Source organism: Chiloscyllium plagiosum, unplaced genomic scaffold, assembly GCF_037043375.1.
Source record: "Chiloscyllium plagiosum isolate Xiang-an unplaced genomic scaffold, Cpla_swu_hap1 HiC_scaffold_6, whole genome shotgun sequence".
Taxonomy (NCBI): domain Eukaryota; kingdom Metazoa; phylum Chordata; class Chondrichthyes; order Orectolobiformes; family Hemiscylliidae; genus Chiloscyllium; species Chiloscyllium plagiosum.
In genome coordinates, this window is record NW_028270144.1 from 106,723,527 (window position 1) to 106,742,668 (window position 19,142).

At 42.5% G+C, this 19,142-nt stretch overlaps 1 protein-coding gene across 3 annotated transcripts in view; it reads left to right on the forward strand.

The window, feature by feature from the left end:
• Positions 1–19,142, forward strand: part of relt (RELT TNF receptor) — a 70,393-nt gene that overhangs the window by 28,626 nt on the left and 22,625 nt on the right. For all 3 annotated transcript variants that reach the window (XM_043692180.2, XM_043692183.2, XM_043692182.2), the window contains exons 5-6: positions 3,971–4,056; positions 7,216–7,470. In XM_043692180.2, coding sequence (XP_043548115.2) covers positions 3,971–4,056; positions 7,216–7,470 — 341 coding nt within the window. The remainder of the gene's footprint in view (positions 1–3,970; positions 4,057–7,215; positions 7,471–19,142) is intronic.

Sequence of the window (19,142 nt, forward strand, 5' to 3'; positions counted from 1 at the left end):
ATTTCTATCAGCCCTTTAAGTTTTCTAATTGGCTTGCTAATCAATTTGAGAGGATTGTTTTTTTTCCCATTCTCTGAGACAGCAAGCTCAGTCGGTCAACATTATGTACTTATAATCTACTAGACATCAAGGAGACAGTGCCGATAGTCTTGTCTCTCATTGTTTAAAATGATTCACAGTCTTGTTTAACTCAATGACTCATTTCCTTACTTATGTCATTTCTTTGAGAACACTATAGTGAGTAAATTCTTAATTGTGCCTTATATGCTAATTCAGTTGAGCTTTCTTTTCTATATTTTTGATAACTTTAGACAACATTAGCTCCTAATTATCTCTTCGCATATATTTTAGCATAGCCTTTGTTTTGAAAGCTGTTTGAATCTCTTTGTTTAAATAAATTGTTGGACAAATCCATGGGATTCCTTTTCTTTATCAAACTTGGCATTCTTTCCCCTAACTTTGAACTCAATGCTATTTGCTTAATGAAAGCTACACTGGTGTCTGATGAACTAATGCTGAGTGGACTGAGATTTACTGAAAATTCACCCTATTTAGTTGATACGAACAGGAGGCTTAAAGTACACATTGCAGAAAGATAGTATAGAAATTTAAGAGCGTGATAACCTCGCGGACAAAATATTATGGGGTGCCATGATCACTGTAGCAAATCCACCCTCGCTAAAAGGTTGCCTAGCAGCAATTTAATCCTGGGACCACCATTAATTTTCACTAGGAAACACCTGCCTCCCCATTTGTGGGAGAGAGAGTTCAGAGAGTAGCTGGGTAATCAGATTGGCCAATAGCTCTGTAGTATGGGTAGTGCCAGAAAGGCATGATGGCCACTGCTACAACTATAGGCTATCCCATCATCACAGAATTCCTACACTGCGTAAAGAGGCCATTCAGCCCATCGATTCCTGCATCAACCCTCTGAACAGCATCCCACCCAGACTCACTCTGCTCACTCAGTATTTACTGTGGCTAACCCACCTAGCCTGCACATCCCTGAACACTTCAGGGCAGTTTAGCATATCCAATCCATCAAACCTGCACATCTGGATTGTGGGAGGAAACCAGACCACTCGGCAGAAAACCATGCTGACACAGGGAGAATGTACAAACTCCAAGCAGACAGTTGTCCAAGGCTGGATTGAATCTGGGACCCTGGCATCTTGAGGCAGCAGTGCTAATTACTGAACCACTGCCATCCCAAAAATGCTCAGTCCCATACTGGGAACACGATGAGGTCGAAGGGAGTCAGGAGTCGTGTCTCAGCAAAAGGCTGATGGGGCTTGGGTGGGTTAGGCTGTGGGCATTAAGAAAGGATGGGGGTAGAAATACCTGCTAGAGGGTGCCTCAGATAGGTCCCTAAATTGAAGCCCTATCCACCCCTCGCTCTGTCTGAAAGCAGCCTGTGTAAGCTCAGTTAAAACTGCTGGGCTTCCTGCATGATGTGGTCCTCAGCCCAGGTTTATGATGGGACTTTGCCCCAATTCTGCACTCGCGATGTCAAAATTCAACTGGATGTCTGACACCAGCATAAAACAGAAAATTGAACTTGTGTGGGCCATAATTTTCTATCAATTATAATGTGATTTCCAGCAGGTGGAGTTTTGAAAAGAGTTTGTTTTAAAAAAAGGGAAGCATTTAATTTGAAATATAATACTGCTGGTGATTGACTTGAGCAAATTACACAATATTATTCATAATAATAAGAAATCCAGTGACAGCTTTTAATATTCAGTCATCAGTTTGGTTACTTATGTGGGACAAATGTTAAGATGTCAGGACTGTTATACAGACTATGATGCTCTCCCCTTTGCATTGATCGAATCAGTGTCTCAGTAAAGTAGCATAGTTTAAAATGAGCTCATTAACATCCTGCAGAGGACTAAAGTATTAACTTGACAAAATTTGAAATATTTAGAGCTCAAAACAAAGTAGACAATGCTTAAATATTCCAGCATTTTTGCCGTACATTAAAATCCTTCAAACTGTGGAGTCAATAGTTACTTTTAAGCGCAGCTGTTTGAGATTAGGGTGGGACACGTTCTTCAAATATGAGATTGTATCAAGCCTTGGGGAATGATGGGAAAGTTTCTCTCGCTTTCTGTTATGAATTCTAAGAAAAATGAATCTCAACGCAAGGGCAGGAGGAAAGGAAATGAAACCACATGGAAAAAGAACTTCCTTTTCTCCCTTAATATAGCACTCCTTTAGACCCTAGGTTAGAGCTGACCAAGTGTCCCTTTTTTATCTCAAATATTTTCTGTCGATAATTATGCTGTGTGTTTTCTGTATCACACACACAATCACAGGTGAATATAGAGCCAAAATTGAAGGGGAAGGAAGACTTTGAAACTCAACCCTATAGTTAACCAACCTTTTTCTCTCAATTCAACCACCTTTTTATCACCCCTGTCTGTTGTCTCCCTTACTTGGCAGAGCATACCCTGCCAAATGTTTATCATTCTTAAGTCAGAAATATTTATTCCAAATTTACTTGCGTTGAATTTTAATTTCTGCTGAGGACTTGCCCTGTAGCTGATTCGAAAGGCACTCACTGGACATTTCCTTGGTGTAGTCTGTTCTGGTGTTGTAACTACAATATGAGCCCTGTTCATATGTGTGAATGGATGCTTTGACTCATTTATTCCGATGAGCAGAGAGGGGGAGTTTGTGGCAAACATCACTGGACCTGAAATCCAAAGCTTCAGGCTAACATTCTGAGGATGTGGGTTTGAATTCCACTGTGGCAGCTGGTGAAATTTGGATTTTAATTTTAAAAACCTGGAATTTAAAACGAAAGTTACTCCTGTAAATATATCCCTTACTTTAAAAACAGAAGGCTGGCTGTGACTCTGGATGGATTCAGCACTCAAAACCCTGTGGTGACTCAAGCGGGGGGGAGGGGGGGGTGGTCACGTGACGTCCCGTTTCGCGCCCCGGAAGAGTGCGGGGCGGTCACGTGGCGTCCCGTTTCGCGCCCCGGAAGAGGGTGGGCGATCACGTGATGTTCCGTTTCGCGCCTCGGAAGTGGGTCGAGGAGGTCACGTGATGCTCCATTTCGCGGGCAAAAGAAGGTCACGTGGGGTCGGACAGCTAGGAATGCGAGGAGGCGGGGAATGGAGTCAGAGCAACACCCAATCAGAAGATAATTCTACCTCAGTGTTTATATGACGTTTTTTATTGTATAAAAGACTGGGGCAGGGATAAAACGAGGTCTTACTTTTTGAACTGACACACTTTGTAGTTTGTCAGGGACAAAGAGGTTTAGACCTAGAGCTCTGAATGCTTTGTCCACTTACTGTGTAAAATAAATTAAGAGTGTGAGACCGAATATCTTCTCCTATTGCTTCATTTAAAAGAACACGCAGGACTTGGCTCACAGATAGAAGAAAGTAAATTTAAATTGGTAGATTGAGCCAAAGTCCAACACTCCCTAGGTCCTGCTGTTCAGCAACACTCCCAAGGGCCCTACTATTAACTATGTAAGTCCTGCCCTGGTTTGCCTTACCAAAATGCAACATTTTGCATTTATGCAAATTAAACTCCCACTTCTCGACCTATTGGCCCATCTGATCAAGAACTCTTAGATAACCATCTTCATTGTCCCACGATGCAACTAATTTTGGTGTCATCTGCAAACTTACTAACTGTACTTCCTATCTGCTCTTCCAAATTGTTGATGTAAATGACAAACAACAGTGAACCGAGAACCAATCCCTGTGGCAAACCGCAGGTCATCTTCCACCATCCTCTGTCTTCTACCATCAAGCTAATTTTGTATCTCATTGGCTATCTGTTTTTAATGGGGCACACTAAGGCTTGATTTCATGATGTTAAATGCCCCATATAAGCATAAGTTGGTGTAATAGAACATTAACAATATAGCAGCCAGCTGAATACCCAGGATGTGCATGATTTGTATTGTGTTGCATTGACAATGTGTTTTTGCTTTGATTTGCAGGTACTACACTGTAGCTGAAGGACTTTCTGAAGTGGGGGAATGCCTACCATGTTCTTCTGCTCCAAAAGGAACCGTGGCATGTGCAGGTTAGTCATAATTGGCAGAGGACAACTGATTGCAGTGAATAAAAAGCAAAAGAACAGTGGATGCTAGAAATCTGAAACAAAATCAGAAACTGCTGAGCCGAGTTCTGAAGAAAGGTCATTGGACCAGCAAGGTTATCGCTGTTTCTCTCTCTACAGATGTTGCCAGACCTGCTGAGTTTCTCCAGCAATTTCTGTTTTTGTTTCTGATTGTGCAGTAATATAATCTGTCTAAAGCTCTGTTTTCTGCCCAGCTTTGTCTAATCTGCCACCCTTGCAAGCTTTCATGATGCCTTTTATGTCAGGCCTTGGCCATTAATTTGATATTCCAATCTTTTAAAAAAACCCTCTGTTAGAGACTTATAATTACAAGAAGGTATAATTGCTGGGAACAGATCATCAAATCGCTGGTATTTGTGCAATCTCTTTGTTACTTCCCTAACTCTGTTCAGATCAGCATGTATGGAGGTCAGTGATGTTGTTGCTTTCTGTCAATATGATATTGGCAGGATTCCTGCTAACTATTTTTAAGCTGATATGGGATTACTGTAAAAGTACACGATAAAGGTCCTGGTGCCACTAGTGGCTTGATATTTGAGTTAGTGGCCAAGATCAGTACAGAGATGACAATTGCAGCTGCATGGCCTGCCAGGCATTAAAGAACATGATGAGAACATTACACTATTCATTATCAGATGAATTTATTCACAGAACCAGACATTACACATGAAATTGTTTATAAATGAATGCTATATTAACAATGCCTTCCTAAACAAAACTAGATGAATAGCTATGGAAGATAGCGGTTAAATGTTATAATGATAAATATAAACCGAGAATATGAAATTATTGAGTCAATGGGAAGGTATATATAGAGTACAACATGTCACGATTGAATACTGTTGATCCCGGAGGTAGACTGATGTGCTGGAATTTTGCCTGAATTGTCTTCTGACAGAGATTTGTCACTGTGTTATTCTTTTAGAAGAAACACAGAGAATGCTGGAGAAATTCAGCAGGTCTGGCAGAGAGAGAAAAAACAGAGATACATTTCTGGTCCATTATGACTCTTCTTTATACCAAAATCAAACTGTTAACTATTTCTCCCTCCACAGATACTGCCAAACCTGCTGAGTTTCTCCAGCATTCTCTGTTTCAGGATTCCAGCATCTGCAGTATTTTGCTTATATAATGCTATTGGAAGTTCCATCAGCAGTTTCACCCTCAGAATATTTACATTTGGACAGACTATAAAATTATGAAAGATATGTTGAAACCTCATCGTAAAATTCCATTTTAGCTTTCCTCGTCATGTTGCCTGATGGAGAAGCTGGTAGATCTTTGTTAATTTTCGCCACATGCTTTCTAGTGATCTGCTGCCTTGATATGCATTGTAGAGGAACTCAATGGAAAGGATAAGAATAATTCAACCAAGTGAAAATAAAATTTAATTGCTACATTAAAATTCTGAAACCCACAAACAATTTAGATATCTTCCAATACTTGCCAATTCTAGCACATTTCCTTCTCATTCTGAAGATATTGACACCTCGCTGAGGTGATGCTTCATGAGCCCTAACTCCTGCCTGTACATCAGACAGGTACCTGACCTTCATTGTCATGATTTTGTCCTAGCTCAGATCAGCCTACCCAAATATATGACCTTCTAGTCCACACAGCTCATATTCACTTGATAAACTTGTGGACTTGGCATTTCATCTTTATCCTCTTATAGTAATTAGCATTCACAAACAAAGAATTGGGTTGTTTATGATCACAGCCTACAGAAATTACCCCAAAATAACTTGAAACATTACTCTCTGGAGCAACCCAGCAGCTGCCACTTACTGCTTCTGCTCCCTGACTTGGCACAACTGCACACAAGGATCTAATGATCCAAGTGTTAATGGACATGATTGTTTTCTTTTAGGCAACACAAGTGATTCTCAGTGAGAATCAAACTTTTACGAGACTTACGCCATGTACAGTGTCCAAAAATACTCGCTAATCACTCCATTCTGGTAACCCCTTATGTCTGCATCACTACTGTGGCTGCAGTGTTCAACACTGTGATACAAACTGCACAAAACATAGAACTTGGAGAATATTCTTTGTATTGTTGATAACAGCAACACATCAAGTAAGGATACAAAGCAGGACCTCATTTCTCTCACTGTACTATTAGGTTACTTATTAAAATATCAAGTGATTGCTTAATTCTTCCAGCTTGTGCAATTTAGTGAATCTCTTTATTGATGTGGTGATTTAACCATGTACAGAAAAATCAATCCAAATTCAAAAAGGAAACATGATGCATGTATTAATGTTTCAAGAGCAATTGTTATAAAGTTCTTTCATGGTCTTTGCTGGTATCTTTGACCCTATGACAGTGCAGGAACAGTGATATAGTTCCAGATCAGGATCGTGAATAGCTTGGAAAGGAACTTGAAGGTAATGGCATGTGTGTGCCTGCTACAGTTATCCTTCTAAATGGAAGTGGTTGTGGGTTTGGAAAGTATTATCTAAGGGGTCGTGGTGAATTTCTGCAGTGAATCTTGTAGCTAGTATGCACTGTTGTTACTAATTGTCAGTGGTGGTGGGAGTGAATATGATGCCAGTAAAGTAGACTGCTTTGTCCTGAATGGTGTCAAGCTTCTTTAGTGTTGTTGGAGCTGCACCCATCCAGGGAAGGTGGAGAGTATTCCATCACACTCCTAACTTTAGATGGTGGACAGAATTTGGAGAGTCAGGAGATGAGGTATTCACTGCAGTATTCCTAGCCTCTAACCTGCTCTTTTAGCTGCTGTATTCATATGATTAGTCCAGTCAGTTTCTGGTCAATGGTAACTCCTTAGGATGTTGATAGTGGGGGGAATTCAGCAATCTCAATGCCAATGAATGCCATGGCAAAATGGTTAGCTTGCTTGTAAGATCCAAGGAAAAATGTCGACTGAAACTACATTGTTCAAACCAGAAACCACAAATAAATTATAAACATACATCATGAACATGTCCTATAATTTACATCATAGCAATGCTGGATGATTAAACAAAAAGGTTTGTCATACATAAGATAATCTAACAAATTTAAATGCACAAATCTATTACCTTGATGTGTACTGTAAGATAAAATTCACAGAAAAATATTTTTGTTTTTGTTAGGTGTGTATTCTCGACTTTTGCGTGTGGCAAGGGACATCCGGACTACACATCAAGCGAATGTCTCAAAGTCTTCCAACGCCAGCAAGAAGGGGACGCAGGAGGGGAAACACACTGAATATGCTGTGTTAGCATTGGTGCCAGTCTTCTGCATTGTAGGATTGCTTGGAATTCTCGTCTGCAATTTCTTGAAGAAGAAGGGGTATCGCTGCACCTCAGAGAAAGAAGCTGATGAGGAGAGCTCCACTGCGAAACTTGGTAAAAAGAGAAAGTATCTTGAATATGCCTTTTATCTGTAGGACATTTCTTTTGAGTTTGCATTAACTGTGCTAGCTTCATGTGTGTCGGAAGTTGCAGATGTTGCATATAATTTCCAGACTTCAAATGAGTGCTAAGACATCCGATATGACAGGTGCTATGTGCATGGGCATTCCGTACCAGATAGCAAAAGAAATAATCAGGCCTCCTTATTTGCAAATGCTTGTTTGGTGCATTGTTTTTCTAAATTGATATTCCTAGCAGCAGTTACATTAAAGAAAAATAAGGCTACATGCAGCCCACCCAGAAGCAAAGCCTTTTGTCCAATACTGGGTGGCCTCTGGGTTTATTAGTTCCATTGCAGGGGTAGATCTCCTCGCCTTGTTCTTACTTGTAGACTGGGACAAACCAATTTCTAGACCATGGTATCTCTCTTAAGAGCGGGTGGCATTCCTGTTTTTGTACGTATGATACTTGCACTATTTGTCACCTTCAGTATTTTCATCCAGATCAAAACACATTTTACTCAAATGAATTCCTTGGAATTTTTGTTACCATGTGAGAGGCGCTCTGTATGATTGCAAGTATGTTGATGATGTTATTTGGTAAAATATTGGGGTTGGATTTTGCATTGCAGACAGGCTCCCTGCACTTTAGTGTTAACGCCAAGGGCAAGCCTGCTTCCATTTGGTCGGCATGCCCGGCTTTAATTTTTCAGCCAACTGGTGTTTAATCATTATGACGCGAGAGGAGTCTCCATCTCTTCTGGATGAGGTCCCACCTCATAGAACTGCTGATCATTTAGCGACCAGCAGCTCTGTAGGACTAGCAGTTGCAGCGCCACTGATAGTAGTGGCAACGTCTAGTACTGCAGCTGAGCCAAGGAGGAGCCTTTTCACGATGGACTTAGTTTGCCAAGGAAAGTCTCGGATCTTGCTGTGGTTGGGTTAGGAAGTTTTGCCTATGGGTTTGGAGTAGGTGGCATGTTGAATAGGGTGGGAAATAGTTTGCTGTGGGTTTGCACAAGGAGAGGGAGAATTGTTGGAAAGTCCTCTAACTGGGACCCAGAAATGTGACCACCTGTATATGAAAGTGGTGCACCGCTTGCATTTACATAACTTCCAACGCTGCATTGTTTTGATGCTATCATAACCTACTTAATTTAAATGGGTTACTGCCTGCATTAAAATGATATGGACACAAATTTAAGCGAAGTGGGGAGGTAACATCAGTGAGCAGAAACTATAAATATATCACTTTCCTGCTTTAAATCATTAACAAAATACAAACATTAGATGTTGGAACTGCTTGATCCATCTTTAAGTATCTGTATGACGAGAAAGTATGTTGATACCTTTCATCAGAACTGAAAACTAAGGGAAACAAGCGACCTTTTTTAAAAAAAGAGAAATTAGATTAGATTCCCGACAGTATGGAAACAGTCCCTTTGGCCCAACACGTCCACACCGACCCTCCGAAGAGTAACCCACCCAGGCCCATTCCTCTACATTTACCCCTGACTAACACTATGGGCAATTTAGCATGGCCAATTCACCTGACCAGCACACCTTTTGGATTGTGAGAGGAAACCGGAGCAAACCTGCACTGACATGGGGTGAATGCACAAACTCCACACAGTCAGTCACCCAAGGTCGGAATCAAACCTGGGTCCCTGGTACTGTGAGGCAGCAGTGCTAACCGCTGAGCCACCAATAATCAAGATTTATTTATAGAGACAGTTGTTTGAATGCTTTTGACACAGGGAGTGGTCCAGGAAGGGAACGTTGCATGCTAAAGGAAAATTGATGCTTCAGCAGAGTAATGTTAAAGGATGACAATGAAGCAACAGAGCAGTGGGATTTGCTTCAAATCACCAGAGACCAATCATCTTTCCTGAGCTGGCAACTTCCATTCAATTTCATGATTGAGAAAATGACAAGGAGAGAGTTCTGTCAAATTAAAAACCTGTTACTAAAGAGATTATTGCTCAGTGGAAACATTATCAGCAAGAAACAGCATCATAAGGAAAGGAGGAAAGACTAGAAATGTGGTTTCGGCTCAAGTTAAAGCTGTTTGGATTCACAGCATTCATTCCCAGTGCCAAATACTTATAGGGTCATACAGCACGGAAACAGTCCAACTAGACCATGCCGATCATAATCCCAAACTAAACTAGTCACACCTGCTTGCACTTGGCTAATATCCCTCCAAACATTTCTTATTCATGTACTCAGTTAAGTGTCTTTTAAACATTGTAACTGTACCCGCATCCACCTCTTCACACACAAACCACTCTCTGTGTAAACAAAATTGTGCCTCTTTTTAAAATGTTTCTCCTCTCACCTTAAAGATATGCCCCTAGTCTTTAAATTCCCTATCCAAGGGAACAGGCACCTGCCATTTTCCTTATCTATACTCCTTATTATTTTATAAACCTCTAGAAGGGTATCCCTCAACCTCCTATCTCCAGTGAAAAAAGTCCTAGCCTATTCAGCCTCTCCTTATAACTCAAACCCTTCCTACCTGGCAATATCCTGGTAAATCTCTTCTAAACCCTCTCCAGATTAATAATATCTTTAGCAAACTGAGACTGAGTTGTCCTCAGGAAGTATTTAAGAATGATTGATTTATGCGTATACAATGTCTCACACCTGGGTGGACTCTGCTAGCCAACCGTGACACAGAGTTGTTGTCTTCAGAATGTCAATGCTGTGATTCATTCACAGCTCCTCCTTGATCTGACACTGTGGTGACTGTCATTCCTGAGAGAGCTGTTCCAGAAAGAGTTCGAGATGCTGGGTATAGTCAGGCATCTTGGCTGTTTCATGCAAAGTGTTTAACAGCCACCATAAACTAAAGTGAAAACACTTACAGCAGAAGTAGAGGTCACATAACTACAGTAGGCCACATAGTACTCTATCTACAAATAGGTTTCTTCAAACAAATTCATTTCACAATAAAACAAAAACAAATTTGTGTGCTGTACCCTTTGCAGCCACAAGTTAGTCAATATTCCAAGTTACCCAATATCCATGGTCATCAAAGAAAATGGTCATTAACAGGATTGTGTGTTAATTTTAGTTAGTCCTACCTCTGTCAGTCTCTGCACATTTATTGCATGCATTATCTTCCACTTGTGTAGATCTTCTAATGGGAAGTGTGGATGCTTGTCTGGTGTCTAGGGTCCTTCTTTAGGGGAATATCATTTCCATGGCATGTGCTGTTGTGTTTGTAACTGTTGTTGCTGATCCATTTCCAATGTTAGGGAAGTGTAGACCTCTAGGACTGATGGACATTTTGTACTTTATGCTGATGATGAGATCACATCTTTTGATCAGCTGGCTGTAGTGAAGGAACAGCTTCTTTGATTGTATGTGCGTCTACAATTGTGATGATATATGAGGTCATTCATATCTACTGCAGATGGCCGAGGTCACAACACCTGTACACAAGTCTTCAATTTAATCCTTCTGTTGTTCAGATTCATCTGCTGATTTCTCTGTAGTGATTGCAGTAGATTCTAATTGTCATCTGTGATGCCTTCCATTCTGAGTTCATAAACTATCTTGTGCTGTCTGAGTTGATACTCTATTTGAGCAGTGACAATGCCAAATAGCATGGAAAAACTACTTGTATCTAACAAATAGCATCCATAATCAGTAAGTTTGCAGATGATCCAAAAATTGGTAGAGTGGCAAATAGTGAGGAGGATAGCTTTAAACAGGAAGAGAATTGGTCAGATGGGCTGACCAGGAGCAAAAGGAATTCAATCTGGATAAATCTGAGGTGATGCACTTGATCAGGACAAACAAGGCAAGGGAATACATGCTGAATGTAGGACCCTGAGAGACACCAAAATCAGAAGGACCCCTTGGTTTGCATGTACACTGATTCCTTAATAAATCAGAGTTTCCTTAGCTTTGCAATGGTGGTCAGTCATTCAGTAGGTTTGCAAGAGACTCCCAATGGTTTTTTAACAAAAGCACAAAGCTTTCTGCACAAAAGCAGAAAGAAAACTATTTGAAATGGTTTACTACAAATATTAGAAATAAAGATTCAACATTTTTGGTCTTAAAAACAATCTTATACGGTAGACACTGAAAATTTAGTAGGTAAAAACAATGACTGCAGATGCTGGAAATCAGATTCTGGATTAGTGGTGTTGGAAAAGCACAGCAGTTCAGGCAGCATCCGAGGAGCAGTAAAATCGACGTTTCGGGTAAAGGCCCTTCACAGGAATACAGGCAGAGAGCCCGAAAGGTGGAGAGATAAGTGAGAGGAGGGTGGGGGTGGGGAGAAAGTAGTATAGAGTACAATAGGTGAGTGGAGGTGGAGGGTGGCGTGGATAGGTGGAAAAGAAGATAGGCAGGTAGGACAAGTCATGGGGACAGTGCTGAGCTGGAAGTTTGGAACTAGGGTGAGGTGGGGGGAAGGGGAAATGAGGAAACTGTTGAAGTCCACATTGATGCCCTGGGGTTGAAGTGTTCCGAGGCAGAAGATGAGGCGTTCTTCCTCCAGGCGTCTGGTGGTGAGGGAGCGGCGGTGAAGGAGGCCCAGGACCTCCATGTCCTCGGCAGAGTGGGAGGGGGTGTTGAAGTGTTGGGCCACGAGGCGGTGTGGTTGATTGGTGTGGCTGTCCCAGAGATGTTCCCTAAAGCGCTCTGCTAGGAGGCGTCCAGTCTCCCCAATGTAGAGGAGACTGCATCGGGAGCAACGGATACAATAAATGATATTGGTGGATGTGCAGGTAAAACTTTGATGGATGTGGAAGGCTCCTTTAGGGCCTTGGATAGAGGTGAGGGAGGAGGTGTGGGCGCAGGTTTTGCAATTCCTGCGGTGGCAGGGGAAGGTGCCAGGATGGGAGGGTGGGTTGTGGGGGGGGGGGGGGGGGGGGGACCTGACCAGGTAGTCACGGAGGGAACGGTCTTTGCGGATGGCGGAAAGGGTGGGGAGGGAAATATATCCCTGGTGGTGGGGTCTGTTTGGAGGTGGCGGAAATGTTGGCAGATGATTTGGTTTATGCGAAGGTTGGTAGGGTGGAAGGTGAGAACCAGGGGCGTTCTGTCCTTGTTACGGTTGGTGGGGTTTGGTCTGAGGGCGGAGGTGCGGGATGTGGACGAGATGCGTTGGAGGGCATCTTTAACCACATGGGAAGGGAAATTGCGGTCTCGAAAGAAGGAGACCATCTGGTGTGTTCTGTGGTGGAACTGGTCCTCCTGGGAGCAGATACGGCGGAGGTGGAGGAATTGGGAATACGGATGGCATTTTTGGTAGGGTGGGAAGATGTGTAATCCAGGTAGCTGTGTGAGACAGTGGGTTTGTAAAAAATGTCGGTGTCAAGTTGGTTGGCATTAATGGAGATGGGGAGGTCCAGGAAGGGGAGGGAGGTGTCAGAGATGGTCCAGGTGAATTTAAGGTCGGGGTAGAATGTGTTGGTGAAGTTGATGAATTGCTCAACCTCCTCGCAGGAGCATGAGGTGGCGCCAATGCAGTCATCAATGTAGCGGAGGAAGAGATGGGAGTGGTACCGGTGTAACTACGAAAGAGGGACTGTTCTACGTAGCCAACAAAGAGACAGGCATAGCTGGGGCCCATACGAGTGCCCATGGCTTCCCTATTGGTCTGGAGGAAGAGGGAGGATTCGAAGGAGAAATTGTTAAGGGTAAGGACCAGTTCGGCCAAACGAATGAGAGTGTCGGTGGAAGGGTACTGTTGGGGACATCTGGAGAGGAAGAAACAGAGGGCTTGAAGGCCCTGGTCATGGCGGATGGAGGTGTAGAGGGATTGGATATCCATGGTGAAGATGAGGCGTTGGGGGCCGGGGAAACGGAAGTCTTGGAGCAGGTGGAGGGCGTGGGTGGTGTCTCGAATGTAAGTGGGGAGTTCCTGGACTGGGGGGATAGGACAGTGTCGAGGTAGGTAGAAATGAGTTCAGTGGGGCAGGAGCATGCTGAGACAATGGGTCAGCCAGGGTGGTCAGGCTTGTGGATCTTGGGAAGGAGGTAGAACCGGGCAGTGCGGAGTTCCCGGACTATGAGGATGGAAGCTGTGGGTGGGAGATCTCCTGAGGTGATGAAGTTCTGTATGGTCTGGGAGATGATGGTTTGGTGATGGGGGATGGGGTCATGGTCGAGGGGACGGTAGGAAGAGGTGTCCTCGAGTTGGCGTTTGGCTTCAGTGGTGTAGAGGTCAGTGCTCCAGACTACCACTGCGGCCCCTTTATCTGCTGGCTTGATGGTGAGGTCGGGATTGGAGCAGAGGGATTGGAGGGCTACGCGTTGTGAGGGTGAGAAATTCCTGATGAAGGGCTTTTGCCCGAAACGTTGATTTTACTGCTCCTCGGATGCTGCCTGAACTGAAAATTTAGTGAAGGGCCATTTCACCTTCACTTTAAAGTTCCTTGTTCAGTGGGCAGGGTTTCTTTCCAGCATACATCTGTATTAACTCGATGCTTTCTTTAGTTGATATCTCTTCATATGACCCATAAAGAAACTGTTAACACAGCTTATTTACTCCTTAGCATTTAATCTCCGAACTCCTTTATTCAACAGCCTTATAGGAAGTATGACTCTCTGACCCTTTTAAAGTTTTAAATCCTTGAGCTTTTCTCTTTCTAACCTTTGAGTCACTCAGAACCTCTTTTCTTCTGCTATGTCTGTTTTGGAAATAGCTAAACTGTACTACTGATATTTCGGACCTTTTTCTCTCTGAATGACCTGCTTCTCTCTGGAAGAAATCGGCACATTCACTAACCTTCTGAATGATTCTCTCTTTCTTTCTGAAATTAATGTTGTTTGTGTTTCCTTATGCCATAGGACACTTTGTTACTGGGCAATAACCCAAGCTTTTTTTTTTATCACTATCTTCTACCCTTGTTTTCTAAAGCATTGAACTATTCACCCGGAGGGTTTTTTAAAAGTCTCTTTTCAATGCACATGAGCAAATTTCCAGATAACATATTGCCACTCTCAGAACCCAAATGAAACTAAAACGACCTCCCTTAATCCACGTAAATCAAAGTAGAAACACAAATCAAGCTTCAATCTATACATGGCTCTGTCTACGTTACAACCTAAGGGCACAAATGCTAACAGTAATGTCATAATCCTTCATCACAGCTACCATAAACTAAAAGAATTTAAATCAAATGTAGATGCCACATGACTATGGCAAGCCACCCAGCATAATACGTACAAATGCAGTTCTCTAAACATTGGTAAAGCCAGCTGGATAAAAGCAAGAGGTCCCAGAGTAATACTCTGCCTTGCATTCTTTTCTAGATTTATTAATAAATTGACTTTAAATTTCATGATTGGATTAGAACTTGTATCTCCAAAACATGTCTCATATTTCAGGGTGACATTGTGGCTCAGTGGTCAGTACTACTGTCTCACAGCACCAGGGACCTGGGTTCGAATTTCCCCTCAGTTGACTGTGTGGAGTTTGCACGCTTTCCCTGTGTCTGTGTGGTTTCCTCCTATAGTCCAAAGATGCGCAAGTTAAATGGATTGGCCATGCTAAATTGCCCATGGTGTCCAGAAATGTGCAGGTTGGGTGGGTTAGCCGTGGGCAATGCAGGGTTATAGGGTTGGGGAGGGATCTTGGCCAGTGGGCTGAATGGCCTGCTTCCACACTGTAAAGATTCTGTGATTAGATTGATTTTCCAGGTTCCTTGTTCAGTGGAATTATCGCTATTCTGCCTGCACTCTAATTGTTGCCCTGTGTTGTTCTTGGTAGTGGCCACATGTCAACAGTGGGCAAGGTGCTTTGACCTTTCAATAGAAGGGGAAGGAGGCGCAATGTCCTTTTTTGATCTTTGGTGTGTGCGTTATGCTGCCAACTTACCGTTTGACTGACTGTGCAGCTGCAGCTTCTGTATTTGTCTTTTGAAGTGAAGCATATCTGCCAACTCTCCTGTGCCAAGCCTGGGAAAATTTGCTAATTTTATTTACTAATTTAGACCATCCAGGAAAGGGACCCTCTGTCTGTATGCTCCCTGAAGCCCCACACATGCAGAAACAACATCTAGATTCGCTTGCGGGATGAATGCAATCAGTATCCAAACACTTGGGAATGCTGCACAAACCAGAAACATTTATGAAAAATAAGCAGTTGGCAGCTGTGCTTACTGTAGGTCTTCCTTCAGTAAACTCTCTATGAAATGATGAGAGGAATAAGTGTCTGACCCATGGAAACACTCTGCTGCAGTAGCTGCACATTCAAGCTTTGTAGCACACGGTCTCTGTTGAAGTTAATCTGCTGCCTTTCTGCATAATAGATAGTGGGAGTAATAGGTAATTGAATCGTTGCTAGTGTTCGAAGTGTTTGTTTCTACAGCTCCAATCAGCTAAAGACTTGTTGAGCTGAATGGTCGAATGGAATGTAGAAATTGTAGAGTCCTAACATGTAATTATTTTCTGAATCAAAGCTGGTCTGCATGCTGATATTAAATTGAATCCTTAATCTAGTCCAACTATCTATTCTCTTTTACGATCATTAAAATGTGGTGTATTATGTTAAATGCTTGTTAAGTTTTAGTTCCTGCTTGCTAACCATAACTTTAGTGGAACACAGACAAGTGTTGACATCAGCTGCTAGAGGAAGCATTGTAAATCTGTACAAATTTTGCCATGAGTCATCAGGTTTGAGAATGCATGCCGCATCACTGCAAAGTGTTCACATGGTAGATGGTTCATCTTCTGTCCCCTCTTTTCCTCCACCTCCAAATCCTACCCTTTAACAGTTATAGAGCCAGAGAGTCATACAGCACGGAAACAGATCCTTCGGTTCAACCAGTCCATACCAAACATAATCCCAAACTAAACTAGTACCACCTGCCAGCTCCTGGCCCATATCCCTCCAAACCTTTCCTATTCATATACTTACCTAAGTGTCTTTTAAACATTGTAACTGTGCCCACATCTACAAATTCCTCAGGAAGTTCATTCTACACGTGAACTATCCTCTGTGTAAATAAATTTGCACCTCATGTCTTCATTAAATCACCCTTCTCTCAACTTAAAAATATGCCCCCAAGACTTGAAATTCTCCATTCTAGGGAAAAGACACCTGCCATTAATCCTATCTATACCCCTCATGGTTTTATAAACCTCTACATGGTCACCTCTCAACCTCCAATGCTCTAATGAAAGATGTCCCAGCCTATCCTGCCTTTCTTTACAACTCAAACCTTCCATTCCTGACAACATCCTAGTAGATCTCTTCTGAATCCTCTCTAGCATAATAATATCCTTCCTATAAAAGGGCAACCAGAACTGGACACGGCAATCCAGAAGAGGCTTTATCAATGTCCTGTACAAGGTCAACATAACATCCCAACTCCTATACTCAAAGGACTGAACAATGAAGGCAAGCATGCTAAACACCTTTTTATCCATCCTGTCTAATTGGGGTGCAAACTTCAAAGAATTATGAACCCCAAAGTCCCACTGTTCTACAACATTACCCAAGCCCTTACCACTAATTGTATATATCCTGCCAATGTTGGATGTACCAAAATGCAACACCTCACATTTATCCAAATTGAACTCCATCTGCCATTTTTCAGTGCATTGACCCATGTGCTGACCCTTTTCCTGGTCTGGTCACAAATGGAGGCTTTTCACTCTCGATGAGTGTTCCATTTCAGAAGGAGAAAGCCTCCTGACAAAAGAAGGTCCTGTGGAGGGGAAAGGAAAGTTGAAGCCAGAGTTCTCTTTTTAAAATAATTCTTTCTTCCCAATTTATTTGGTTGTGCTCTGTGGTCACAAGACCATTGTGGAAAAAAAAATTGAATGATTTATTTTGATTTCTTTTCGTCAAAGTTGAAACATTTTCAGTCAATTTACTTCAGTTAATTGTGTTTTTGCAGTACTTGTGGTGTCGAGATTATAGCCATTTTATAAGTTGGCTGAAAGCAATTGAGCCATGGTAACTGCAGTTTGCTAAAATGAAACCAAACGGTCTTCAGCAGGGTTTTATCCAGCTCCAGGGTGTATGTAGTGACCTGATGACTAGTGCAATAAGAGTAGCACTATGCTATTGTCCTCTTTGCCAGGCTAAAATTGTTCACTTGACTGCAACATAATCTGTTTTCTTTTGGCCTTGTATATCACAACAGTCTCCAGTCTACTGCTGTTTAAGGAATGATCTGTGAATGATCAAACCATCTCTGAACAAAAAGAAATGTCAGTAGACAAGTTGTAAATTTTTGAAATAACCCTCTAAGTTTGGGAGAAGATTTGTAGCTCGGGTGCTCGTTGTTGTGGTTCTGTTCGCCGAGCTGGGAATTTGTGTTGCAGACGTTTCGTCCCCTGTCTAGGTGACATCCTCAGTGCTTGGGAGCCTCCTGTGAATCACTTCTGTGATCTTTCCTCCGGCATTTGTAGTGGTTTGAATCTGCCGCTTCCGGTTGTCAGTTCCAGCTGTCCGCTGCAGTGGTCGGTATATTGGGTCCAGGTCGATGTGTTTATTGATTGAGTCTGTCGATGAGTGCCATGCCTCTAGGAATTCCCTGGCTGTTCTCTGTTTGGCTTGTTCTATAATAGTAGTGTTGTCTCAGTCGAATTCATGTTGCTTGTCATCTGTGTGTGTGGCTACTAAAGATAGCTGGTCGTGTCGTTTCGTGGCTAGTTGGTGTTCATGGATGCAGATCGGTAGCTGTCTTCCTGTTTGTCCTATGTAGTGTTTTGTGCAGTCCTTGCATGGGATTTTGTACACTACATTGGTTTTGCTCATGCTGGGTTTTGGGTCCTTTGTCCTGGTGAGTTGTTGTCTGAGAGTGGCTGTTGGTTTGTGTGCTATTATGAGTCCTAGTGGTCGCAGTAGTCTGGCTGTCAGTTCGGAAATGCTCTTGATGTATGGTAGTGTGGCTAGTCCTTTGGGTTGTGGCATGTCCTCATTCCGTTGTCTTTCCCTTAGGCATCTGTTGATGAAATTGCGGGGGTATCCGTTTTTGGCGAGTACATTGTATAGGTGTTCTTCTTCCTCTTTTTGCAGTTCTGGTGTACTGCAGTGTGTTGTGGCTCTTTTGAATAGTGTCTTGATGCAACTTCTTTTGTGTGTGTTGGGGTGGTTGCTTTCGTAGTTTAGGACTTGGTCTGTGTGTGTAGCTTTCCTGTATACCTTTGTGGTGAATTCTCCGTTCGGTATTCTCTGTACCATCACGGCTAGGAATGGGAGTTGGTTGTCCTTTTCTTCCTCTCTAGTGAATCGGATTCCTGTGAGTGTGGCGTTGATGATCCAGTGTGTGTTCTCTATTTCTGTTTTTAATGATTACAAAGGTGTCATCCACATATCTGACCCAGAGTTTGGGTTGAATTTGCGGTAAGACTGTTTGTTCTAATCTTTGCATTACCGCTTCGGCTATGAGTCCGGAGATCAGTGAGCCCATGGGTGTGCCGTTGATTTGTTCATATATTTGGTTGTTGAATGTGAAGTGTGTTGTGAGGCACAGGTCCAGTAGTTTGAGTATGCCGTCTTTGTTGATAGGTTCACCATCCTTTTGTCTGTTCTGTATGTCCAGCAGGTTGGCTATTGTTTCTTTGGCTAGGGTTTTGTTGACATTATCCTTGATTTCTCTCCACAAATGCTGCCAGACCTGCTGAGCTTTTCCAGCAACTTCTGTTTTTGTTTCTGGAAATTAGTCAGTTGTTTCTTCAAAGATTAGCTCT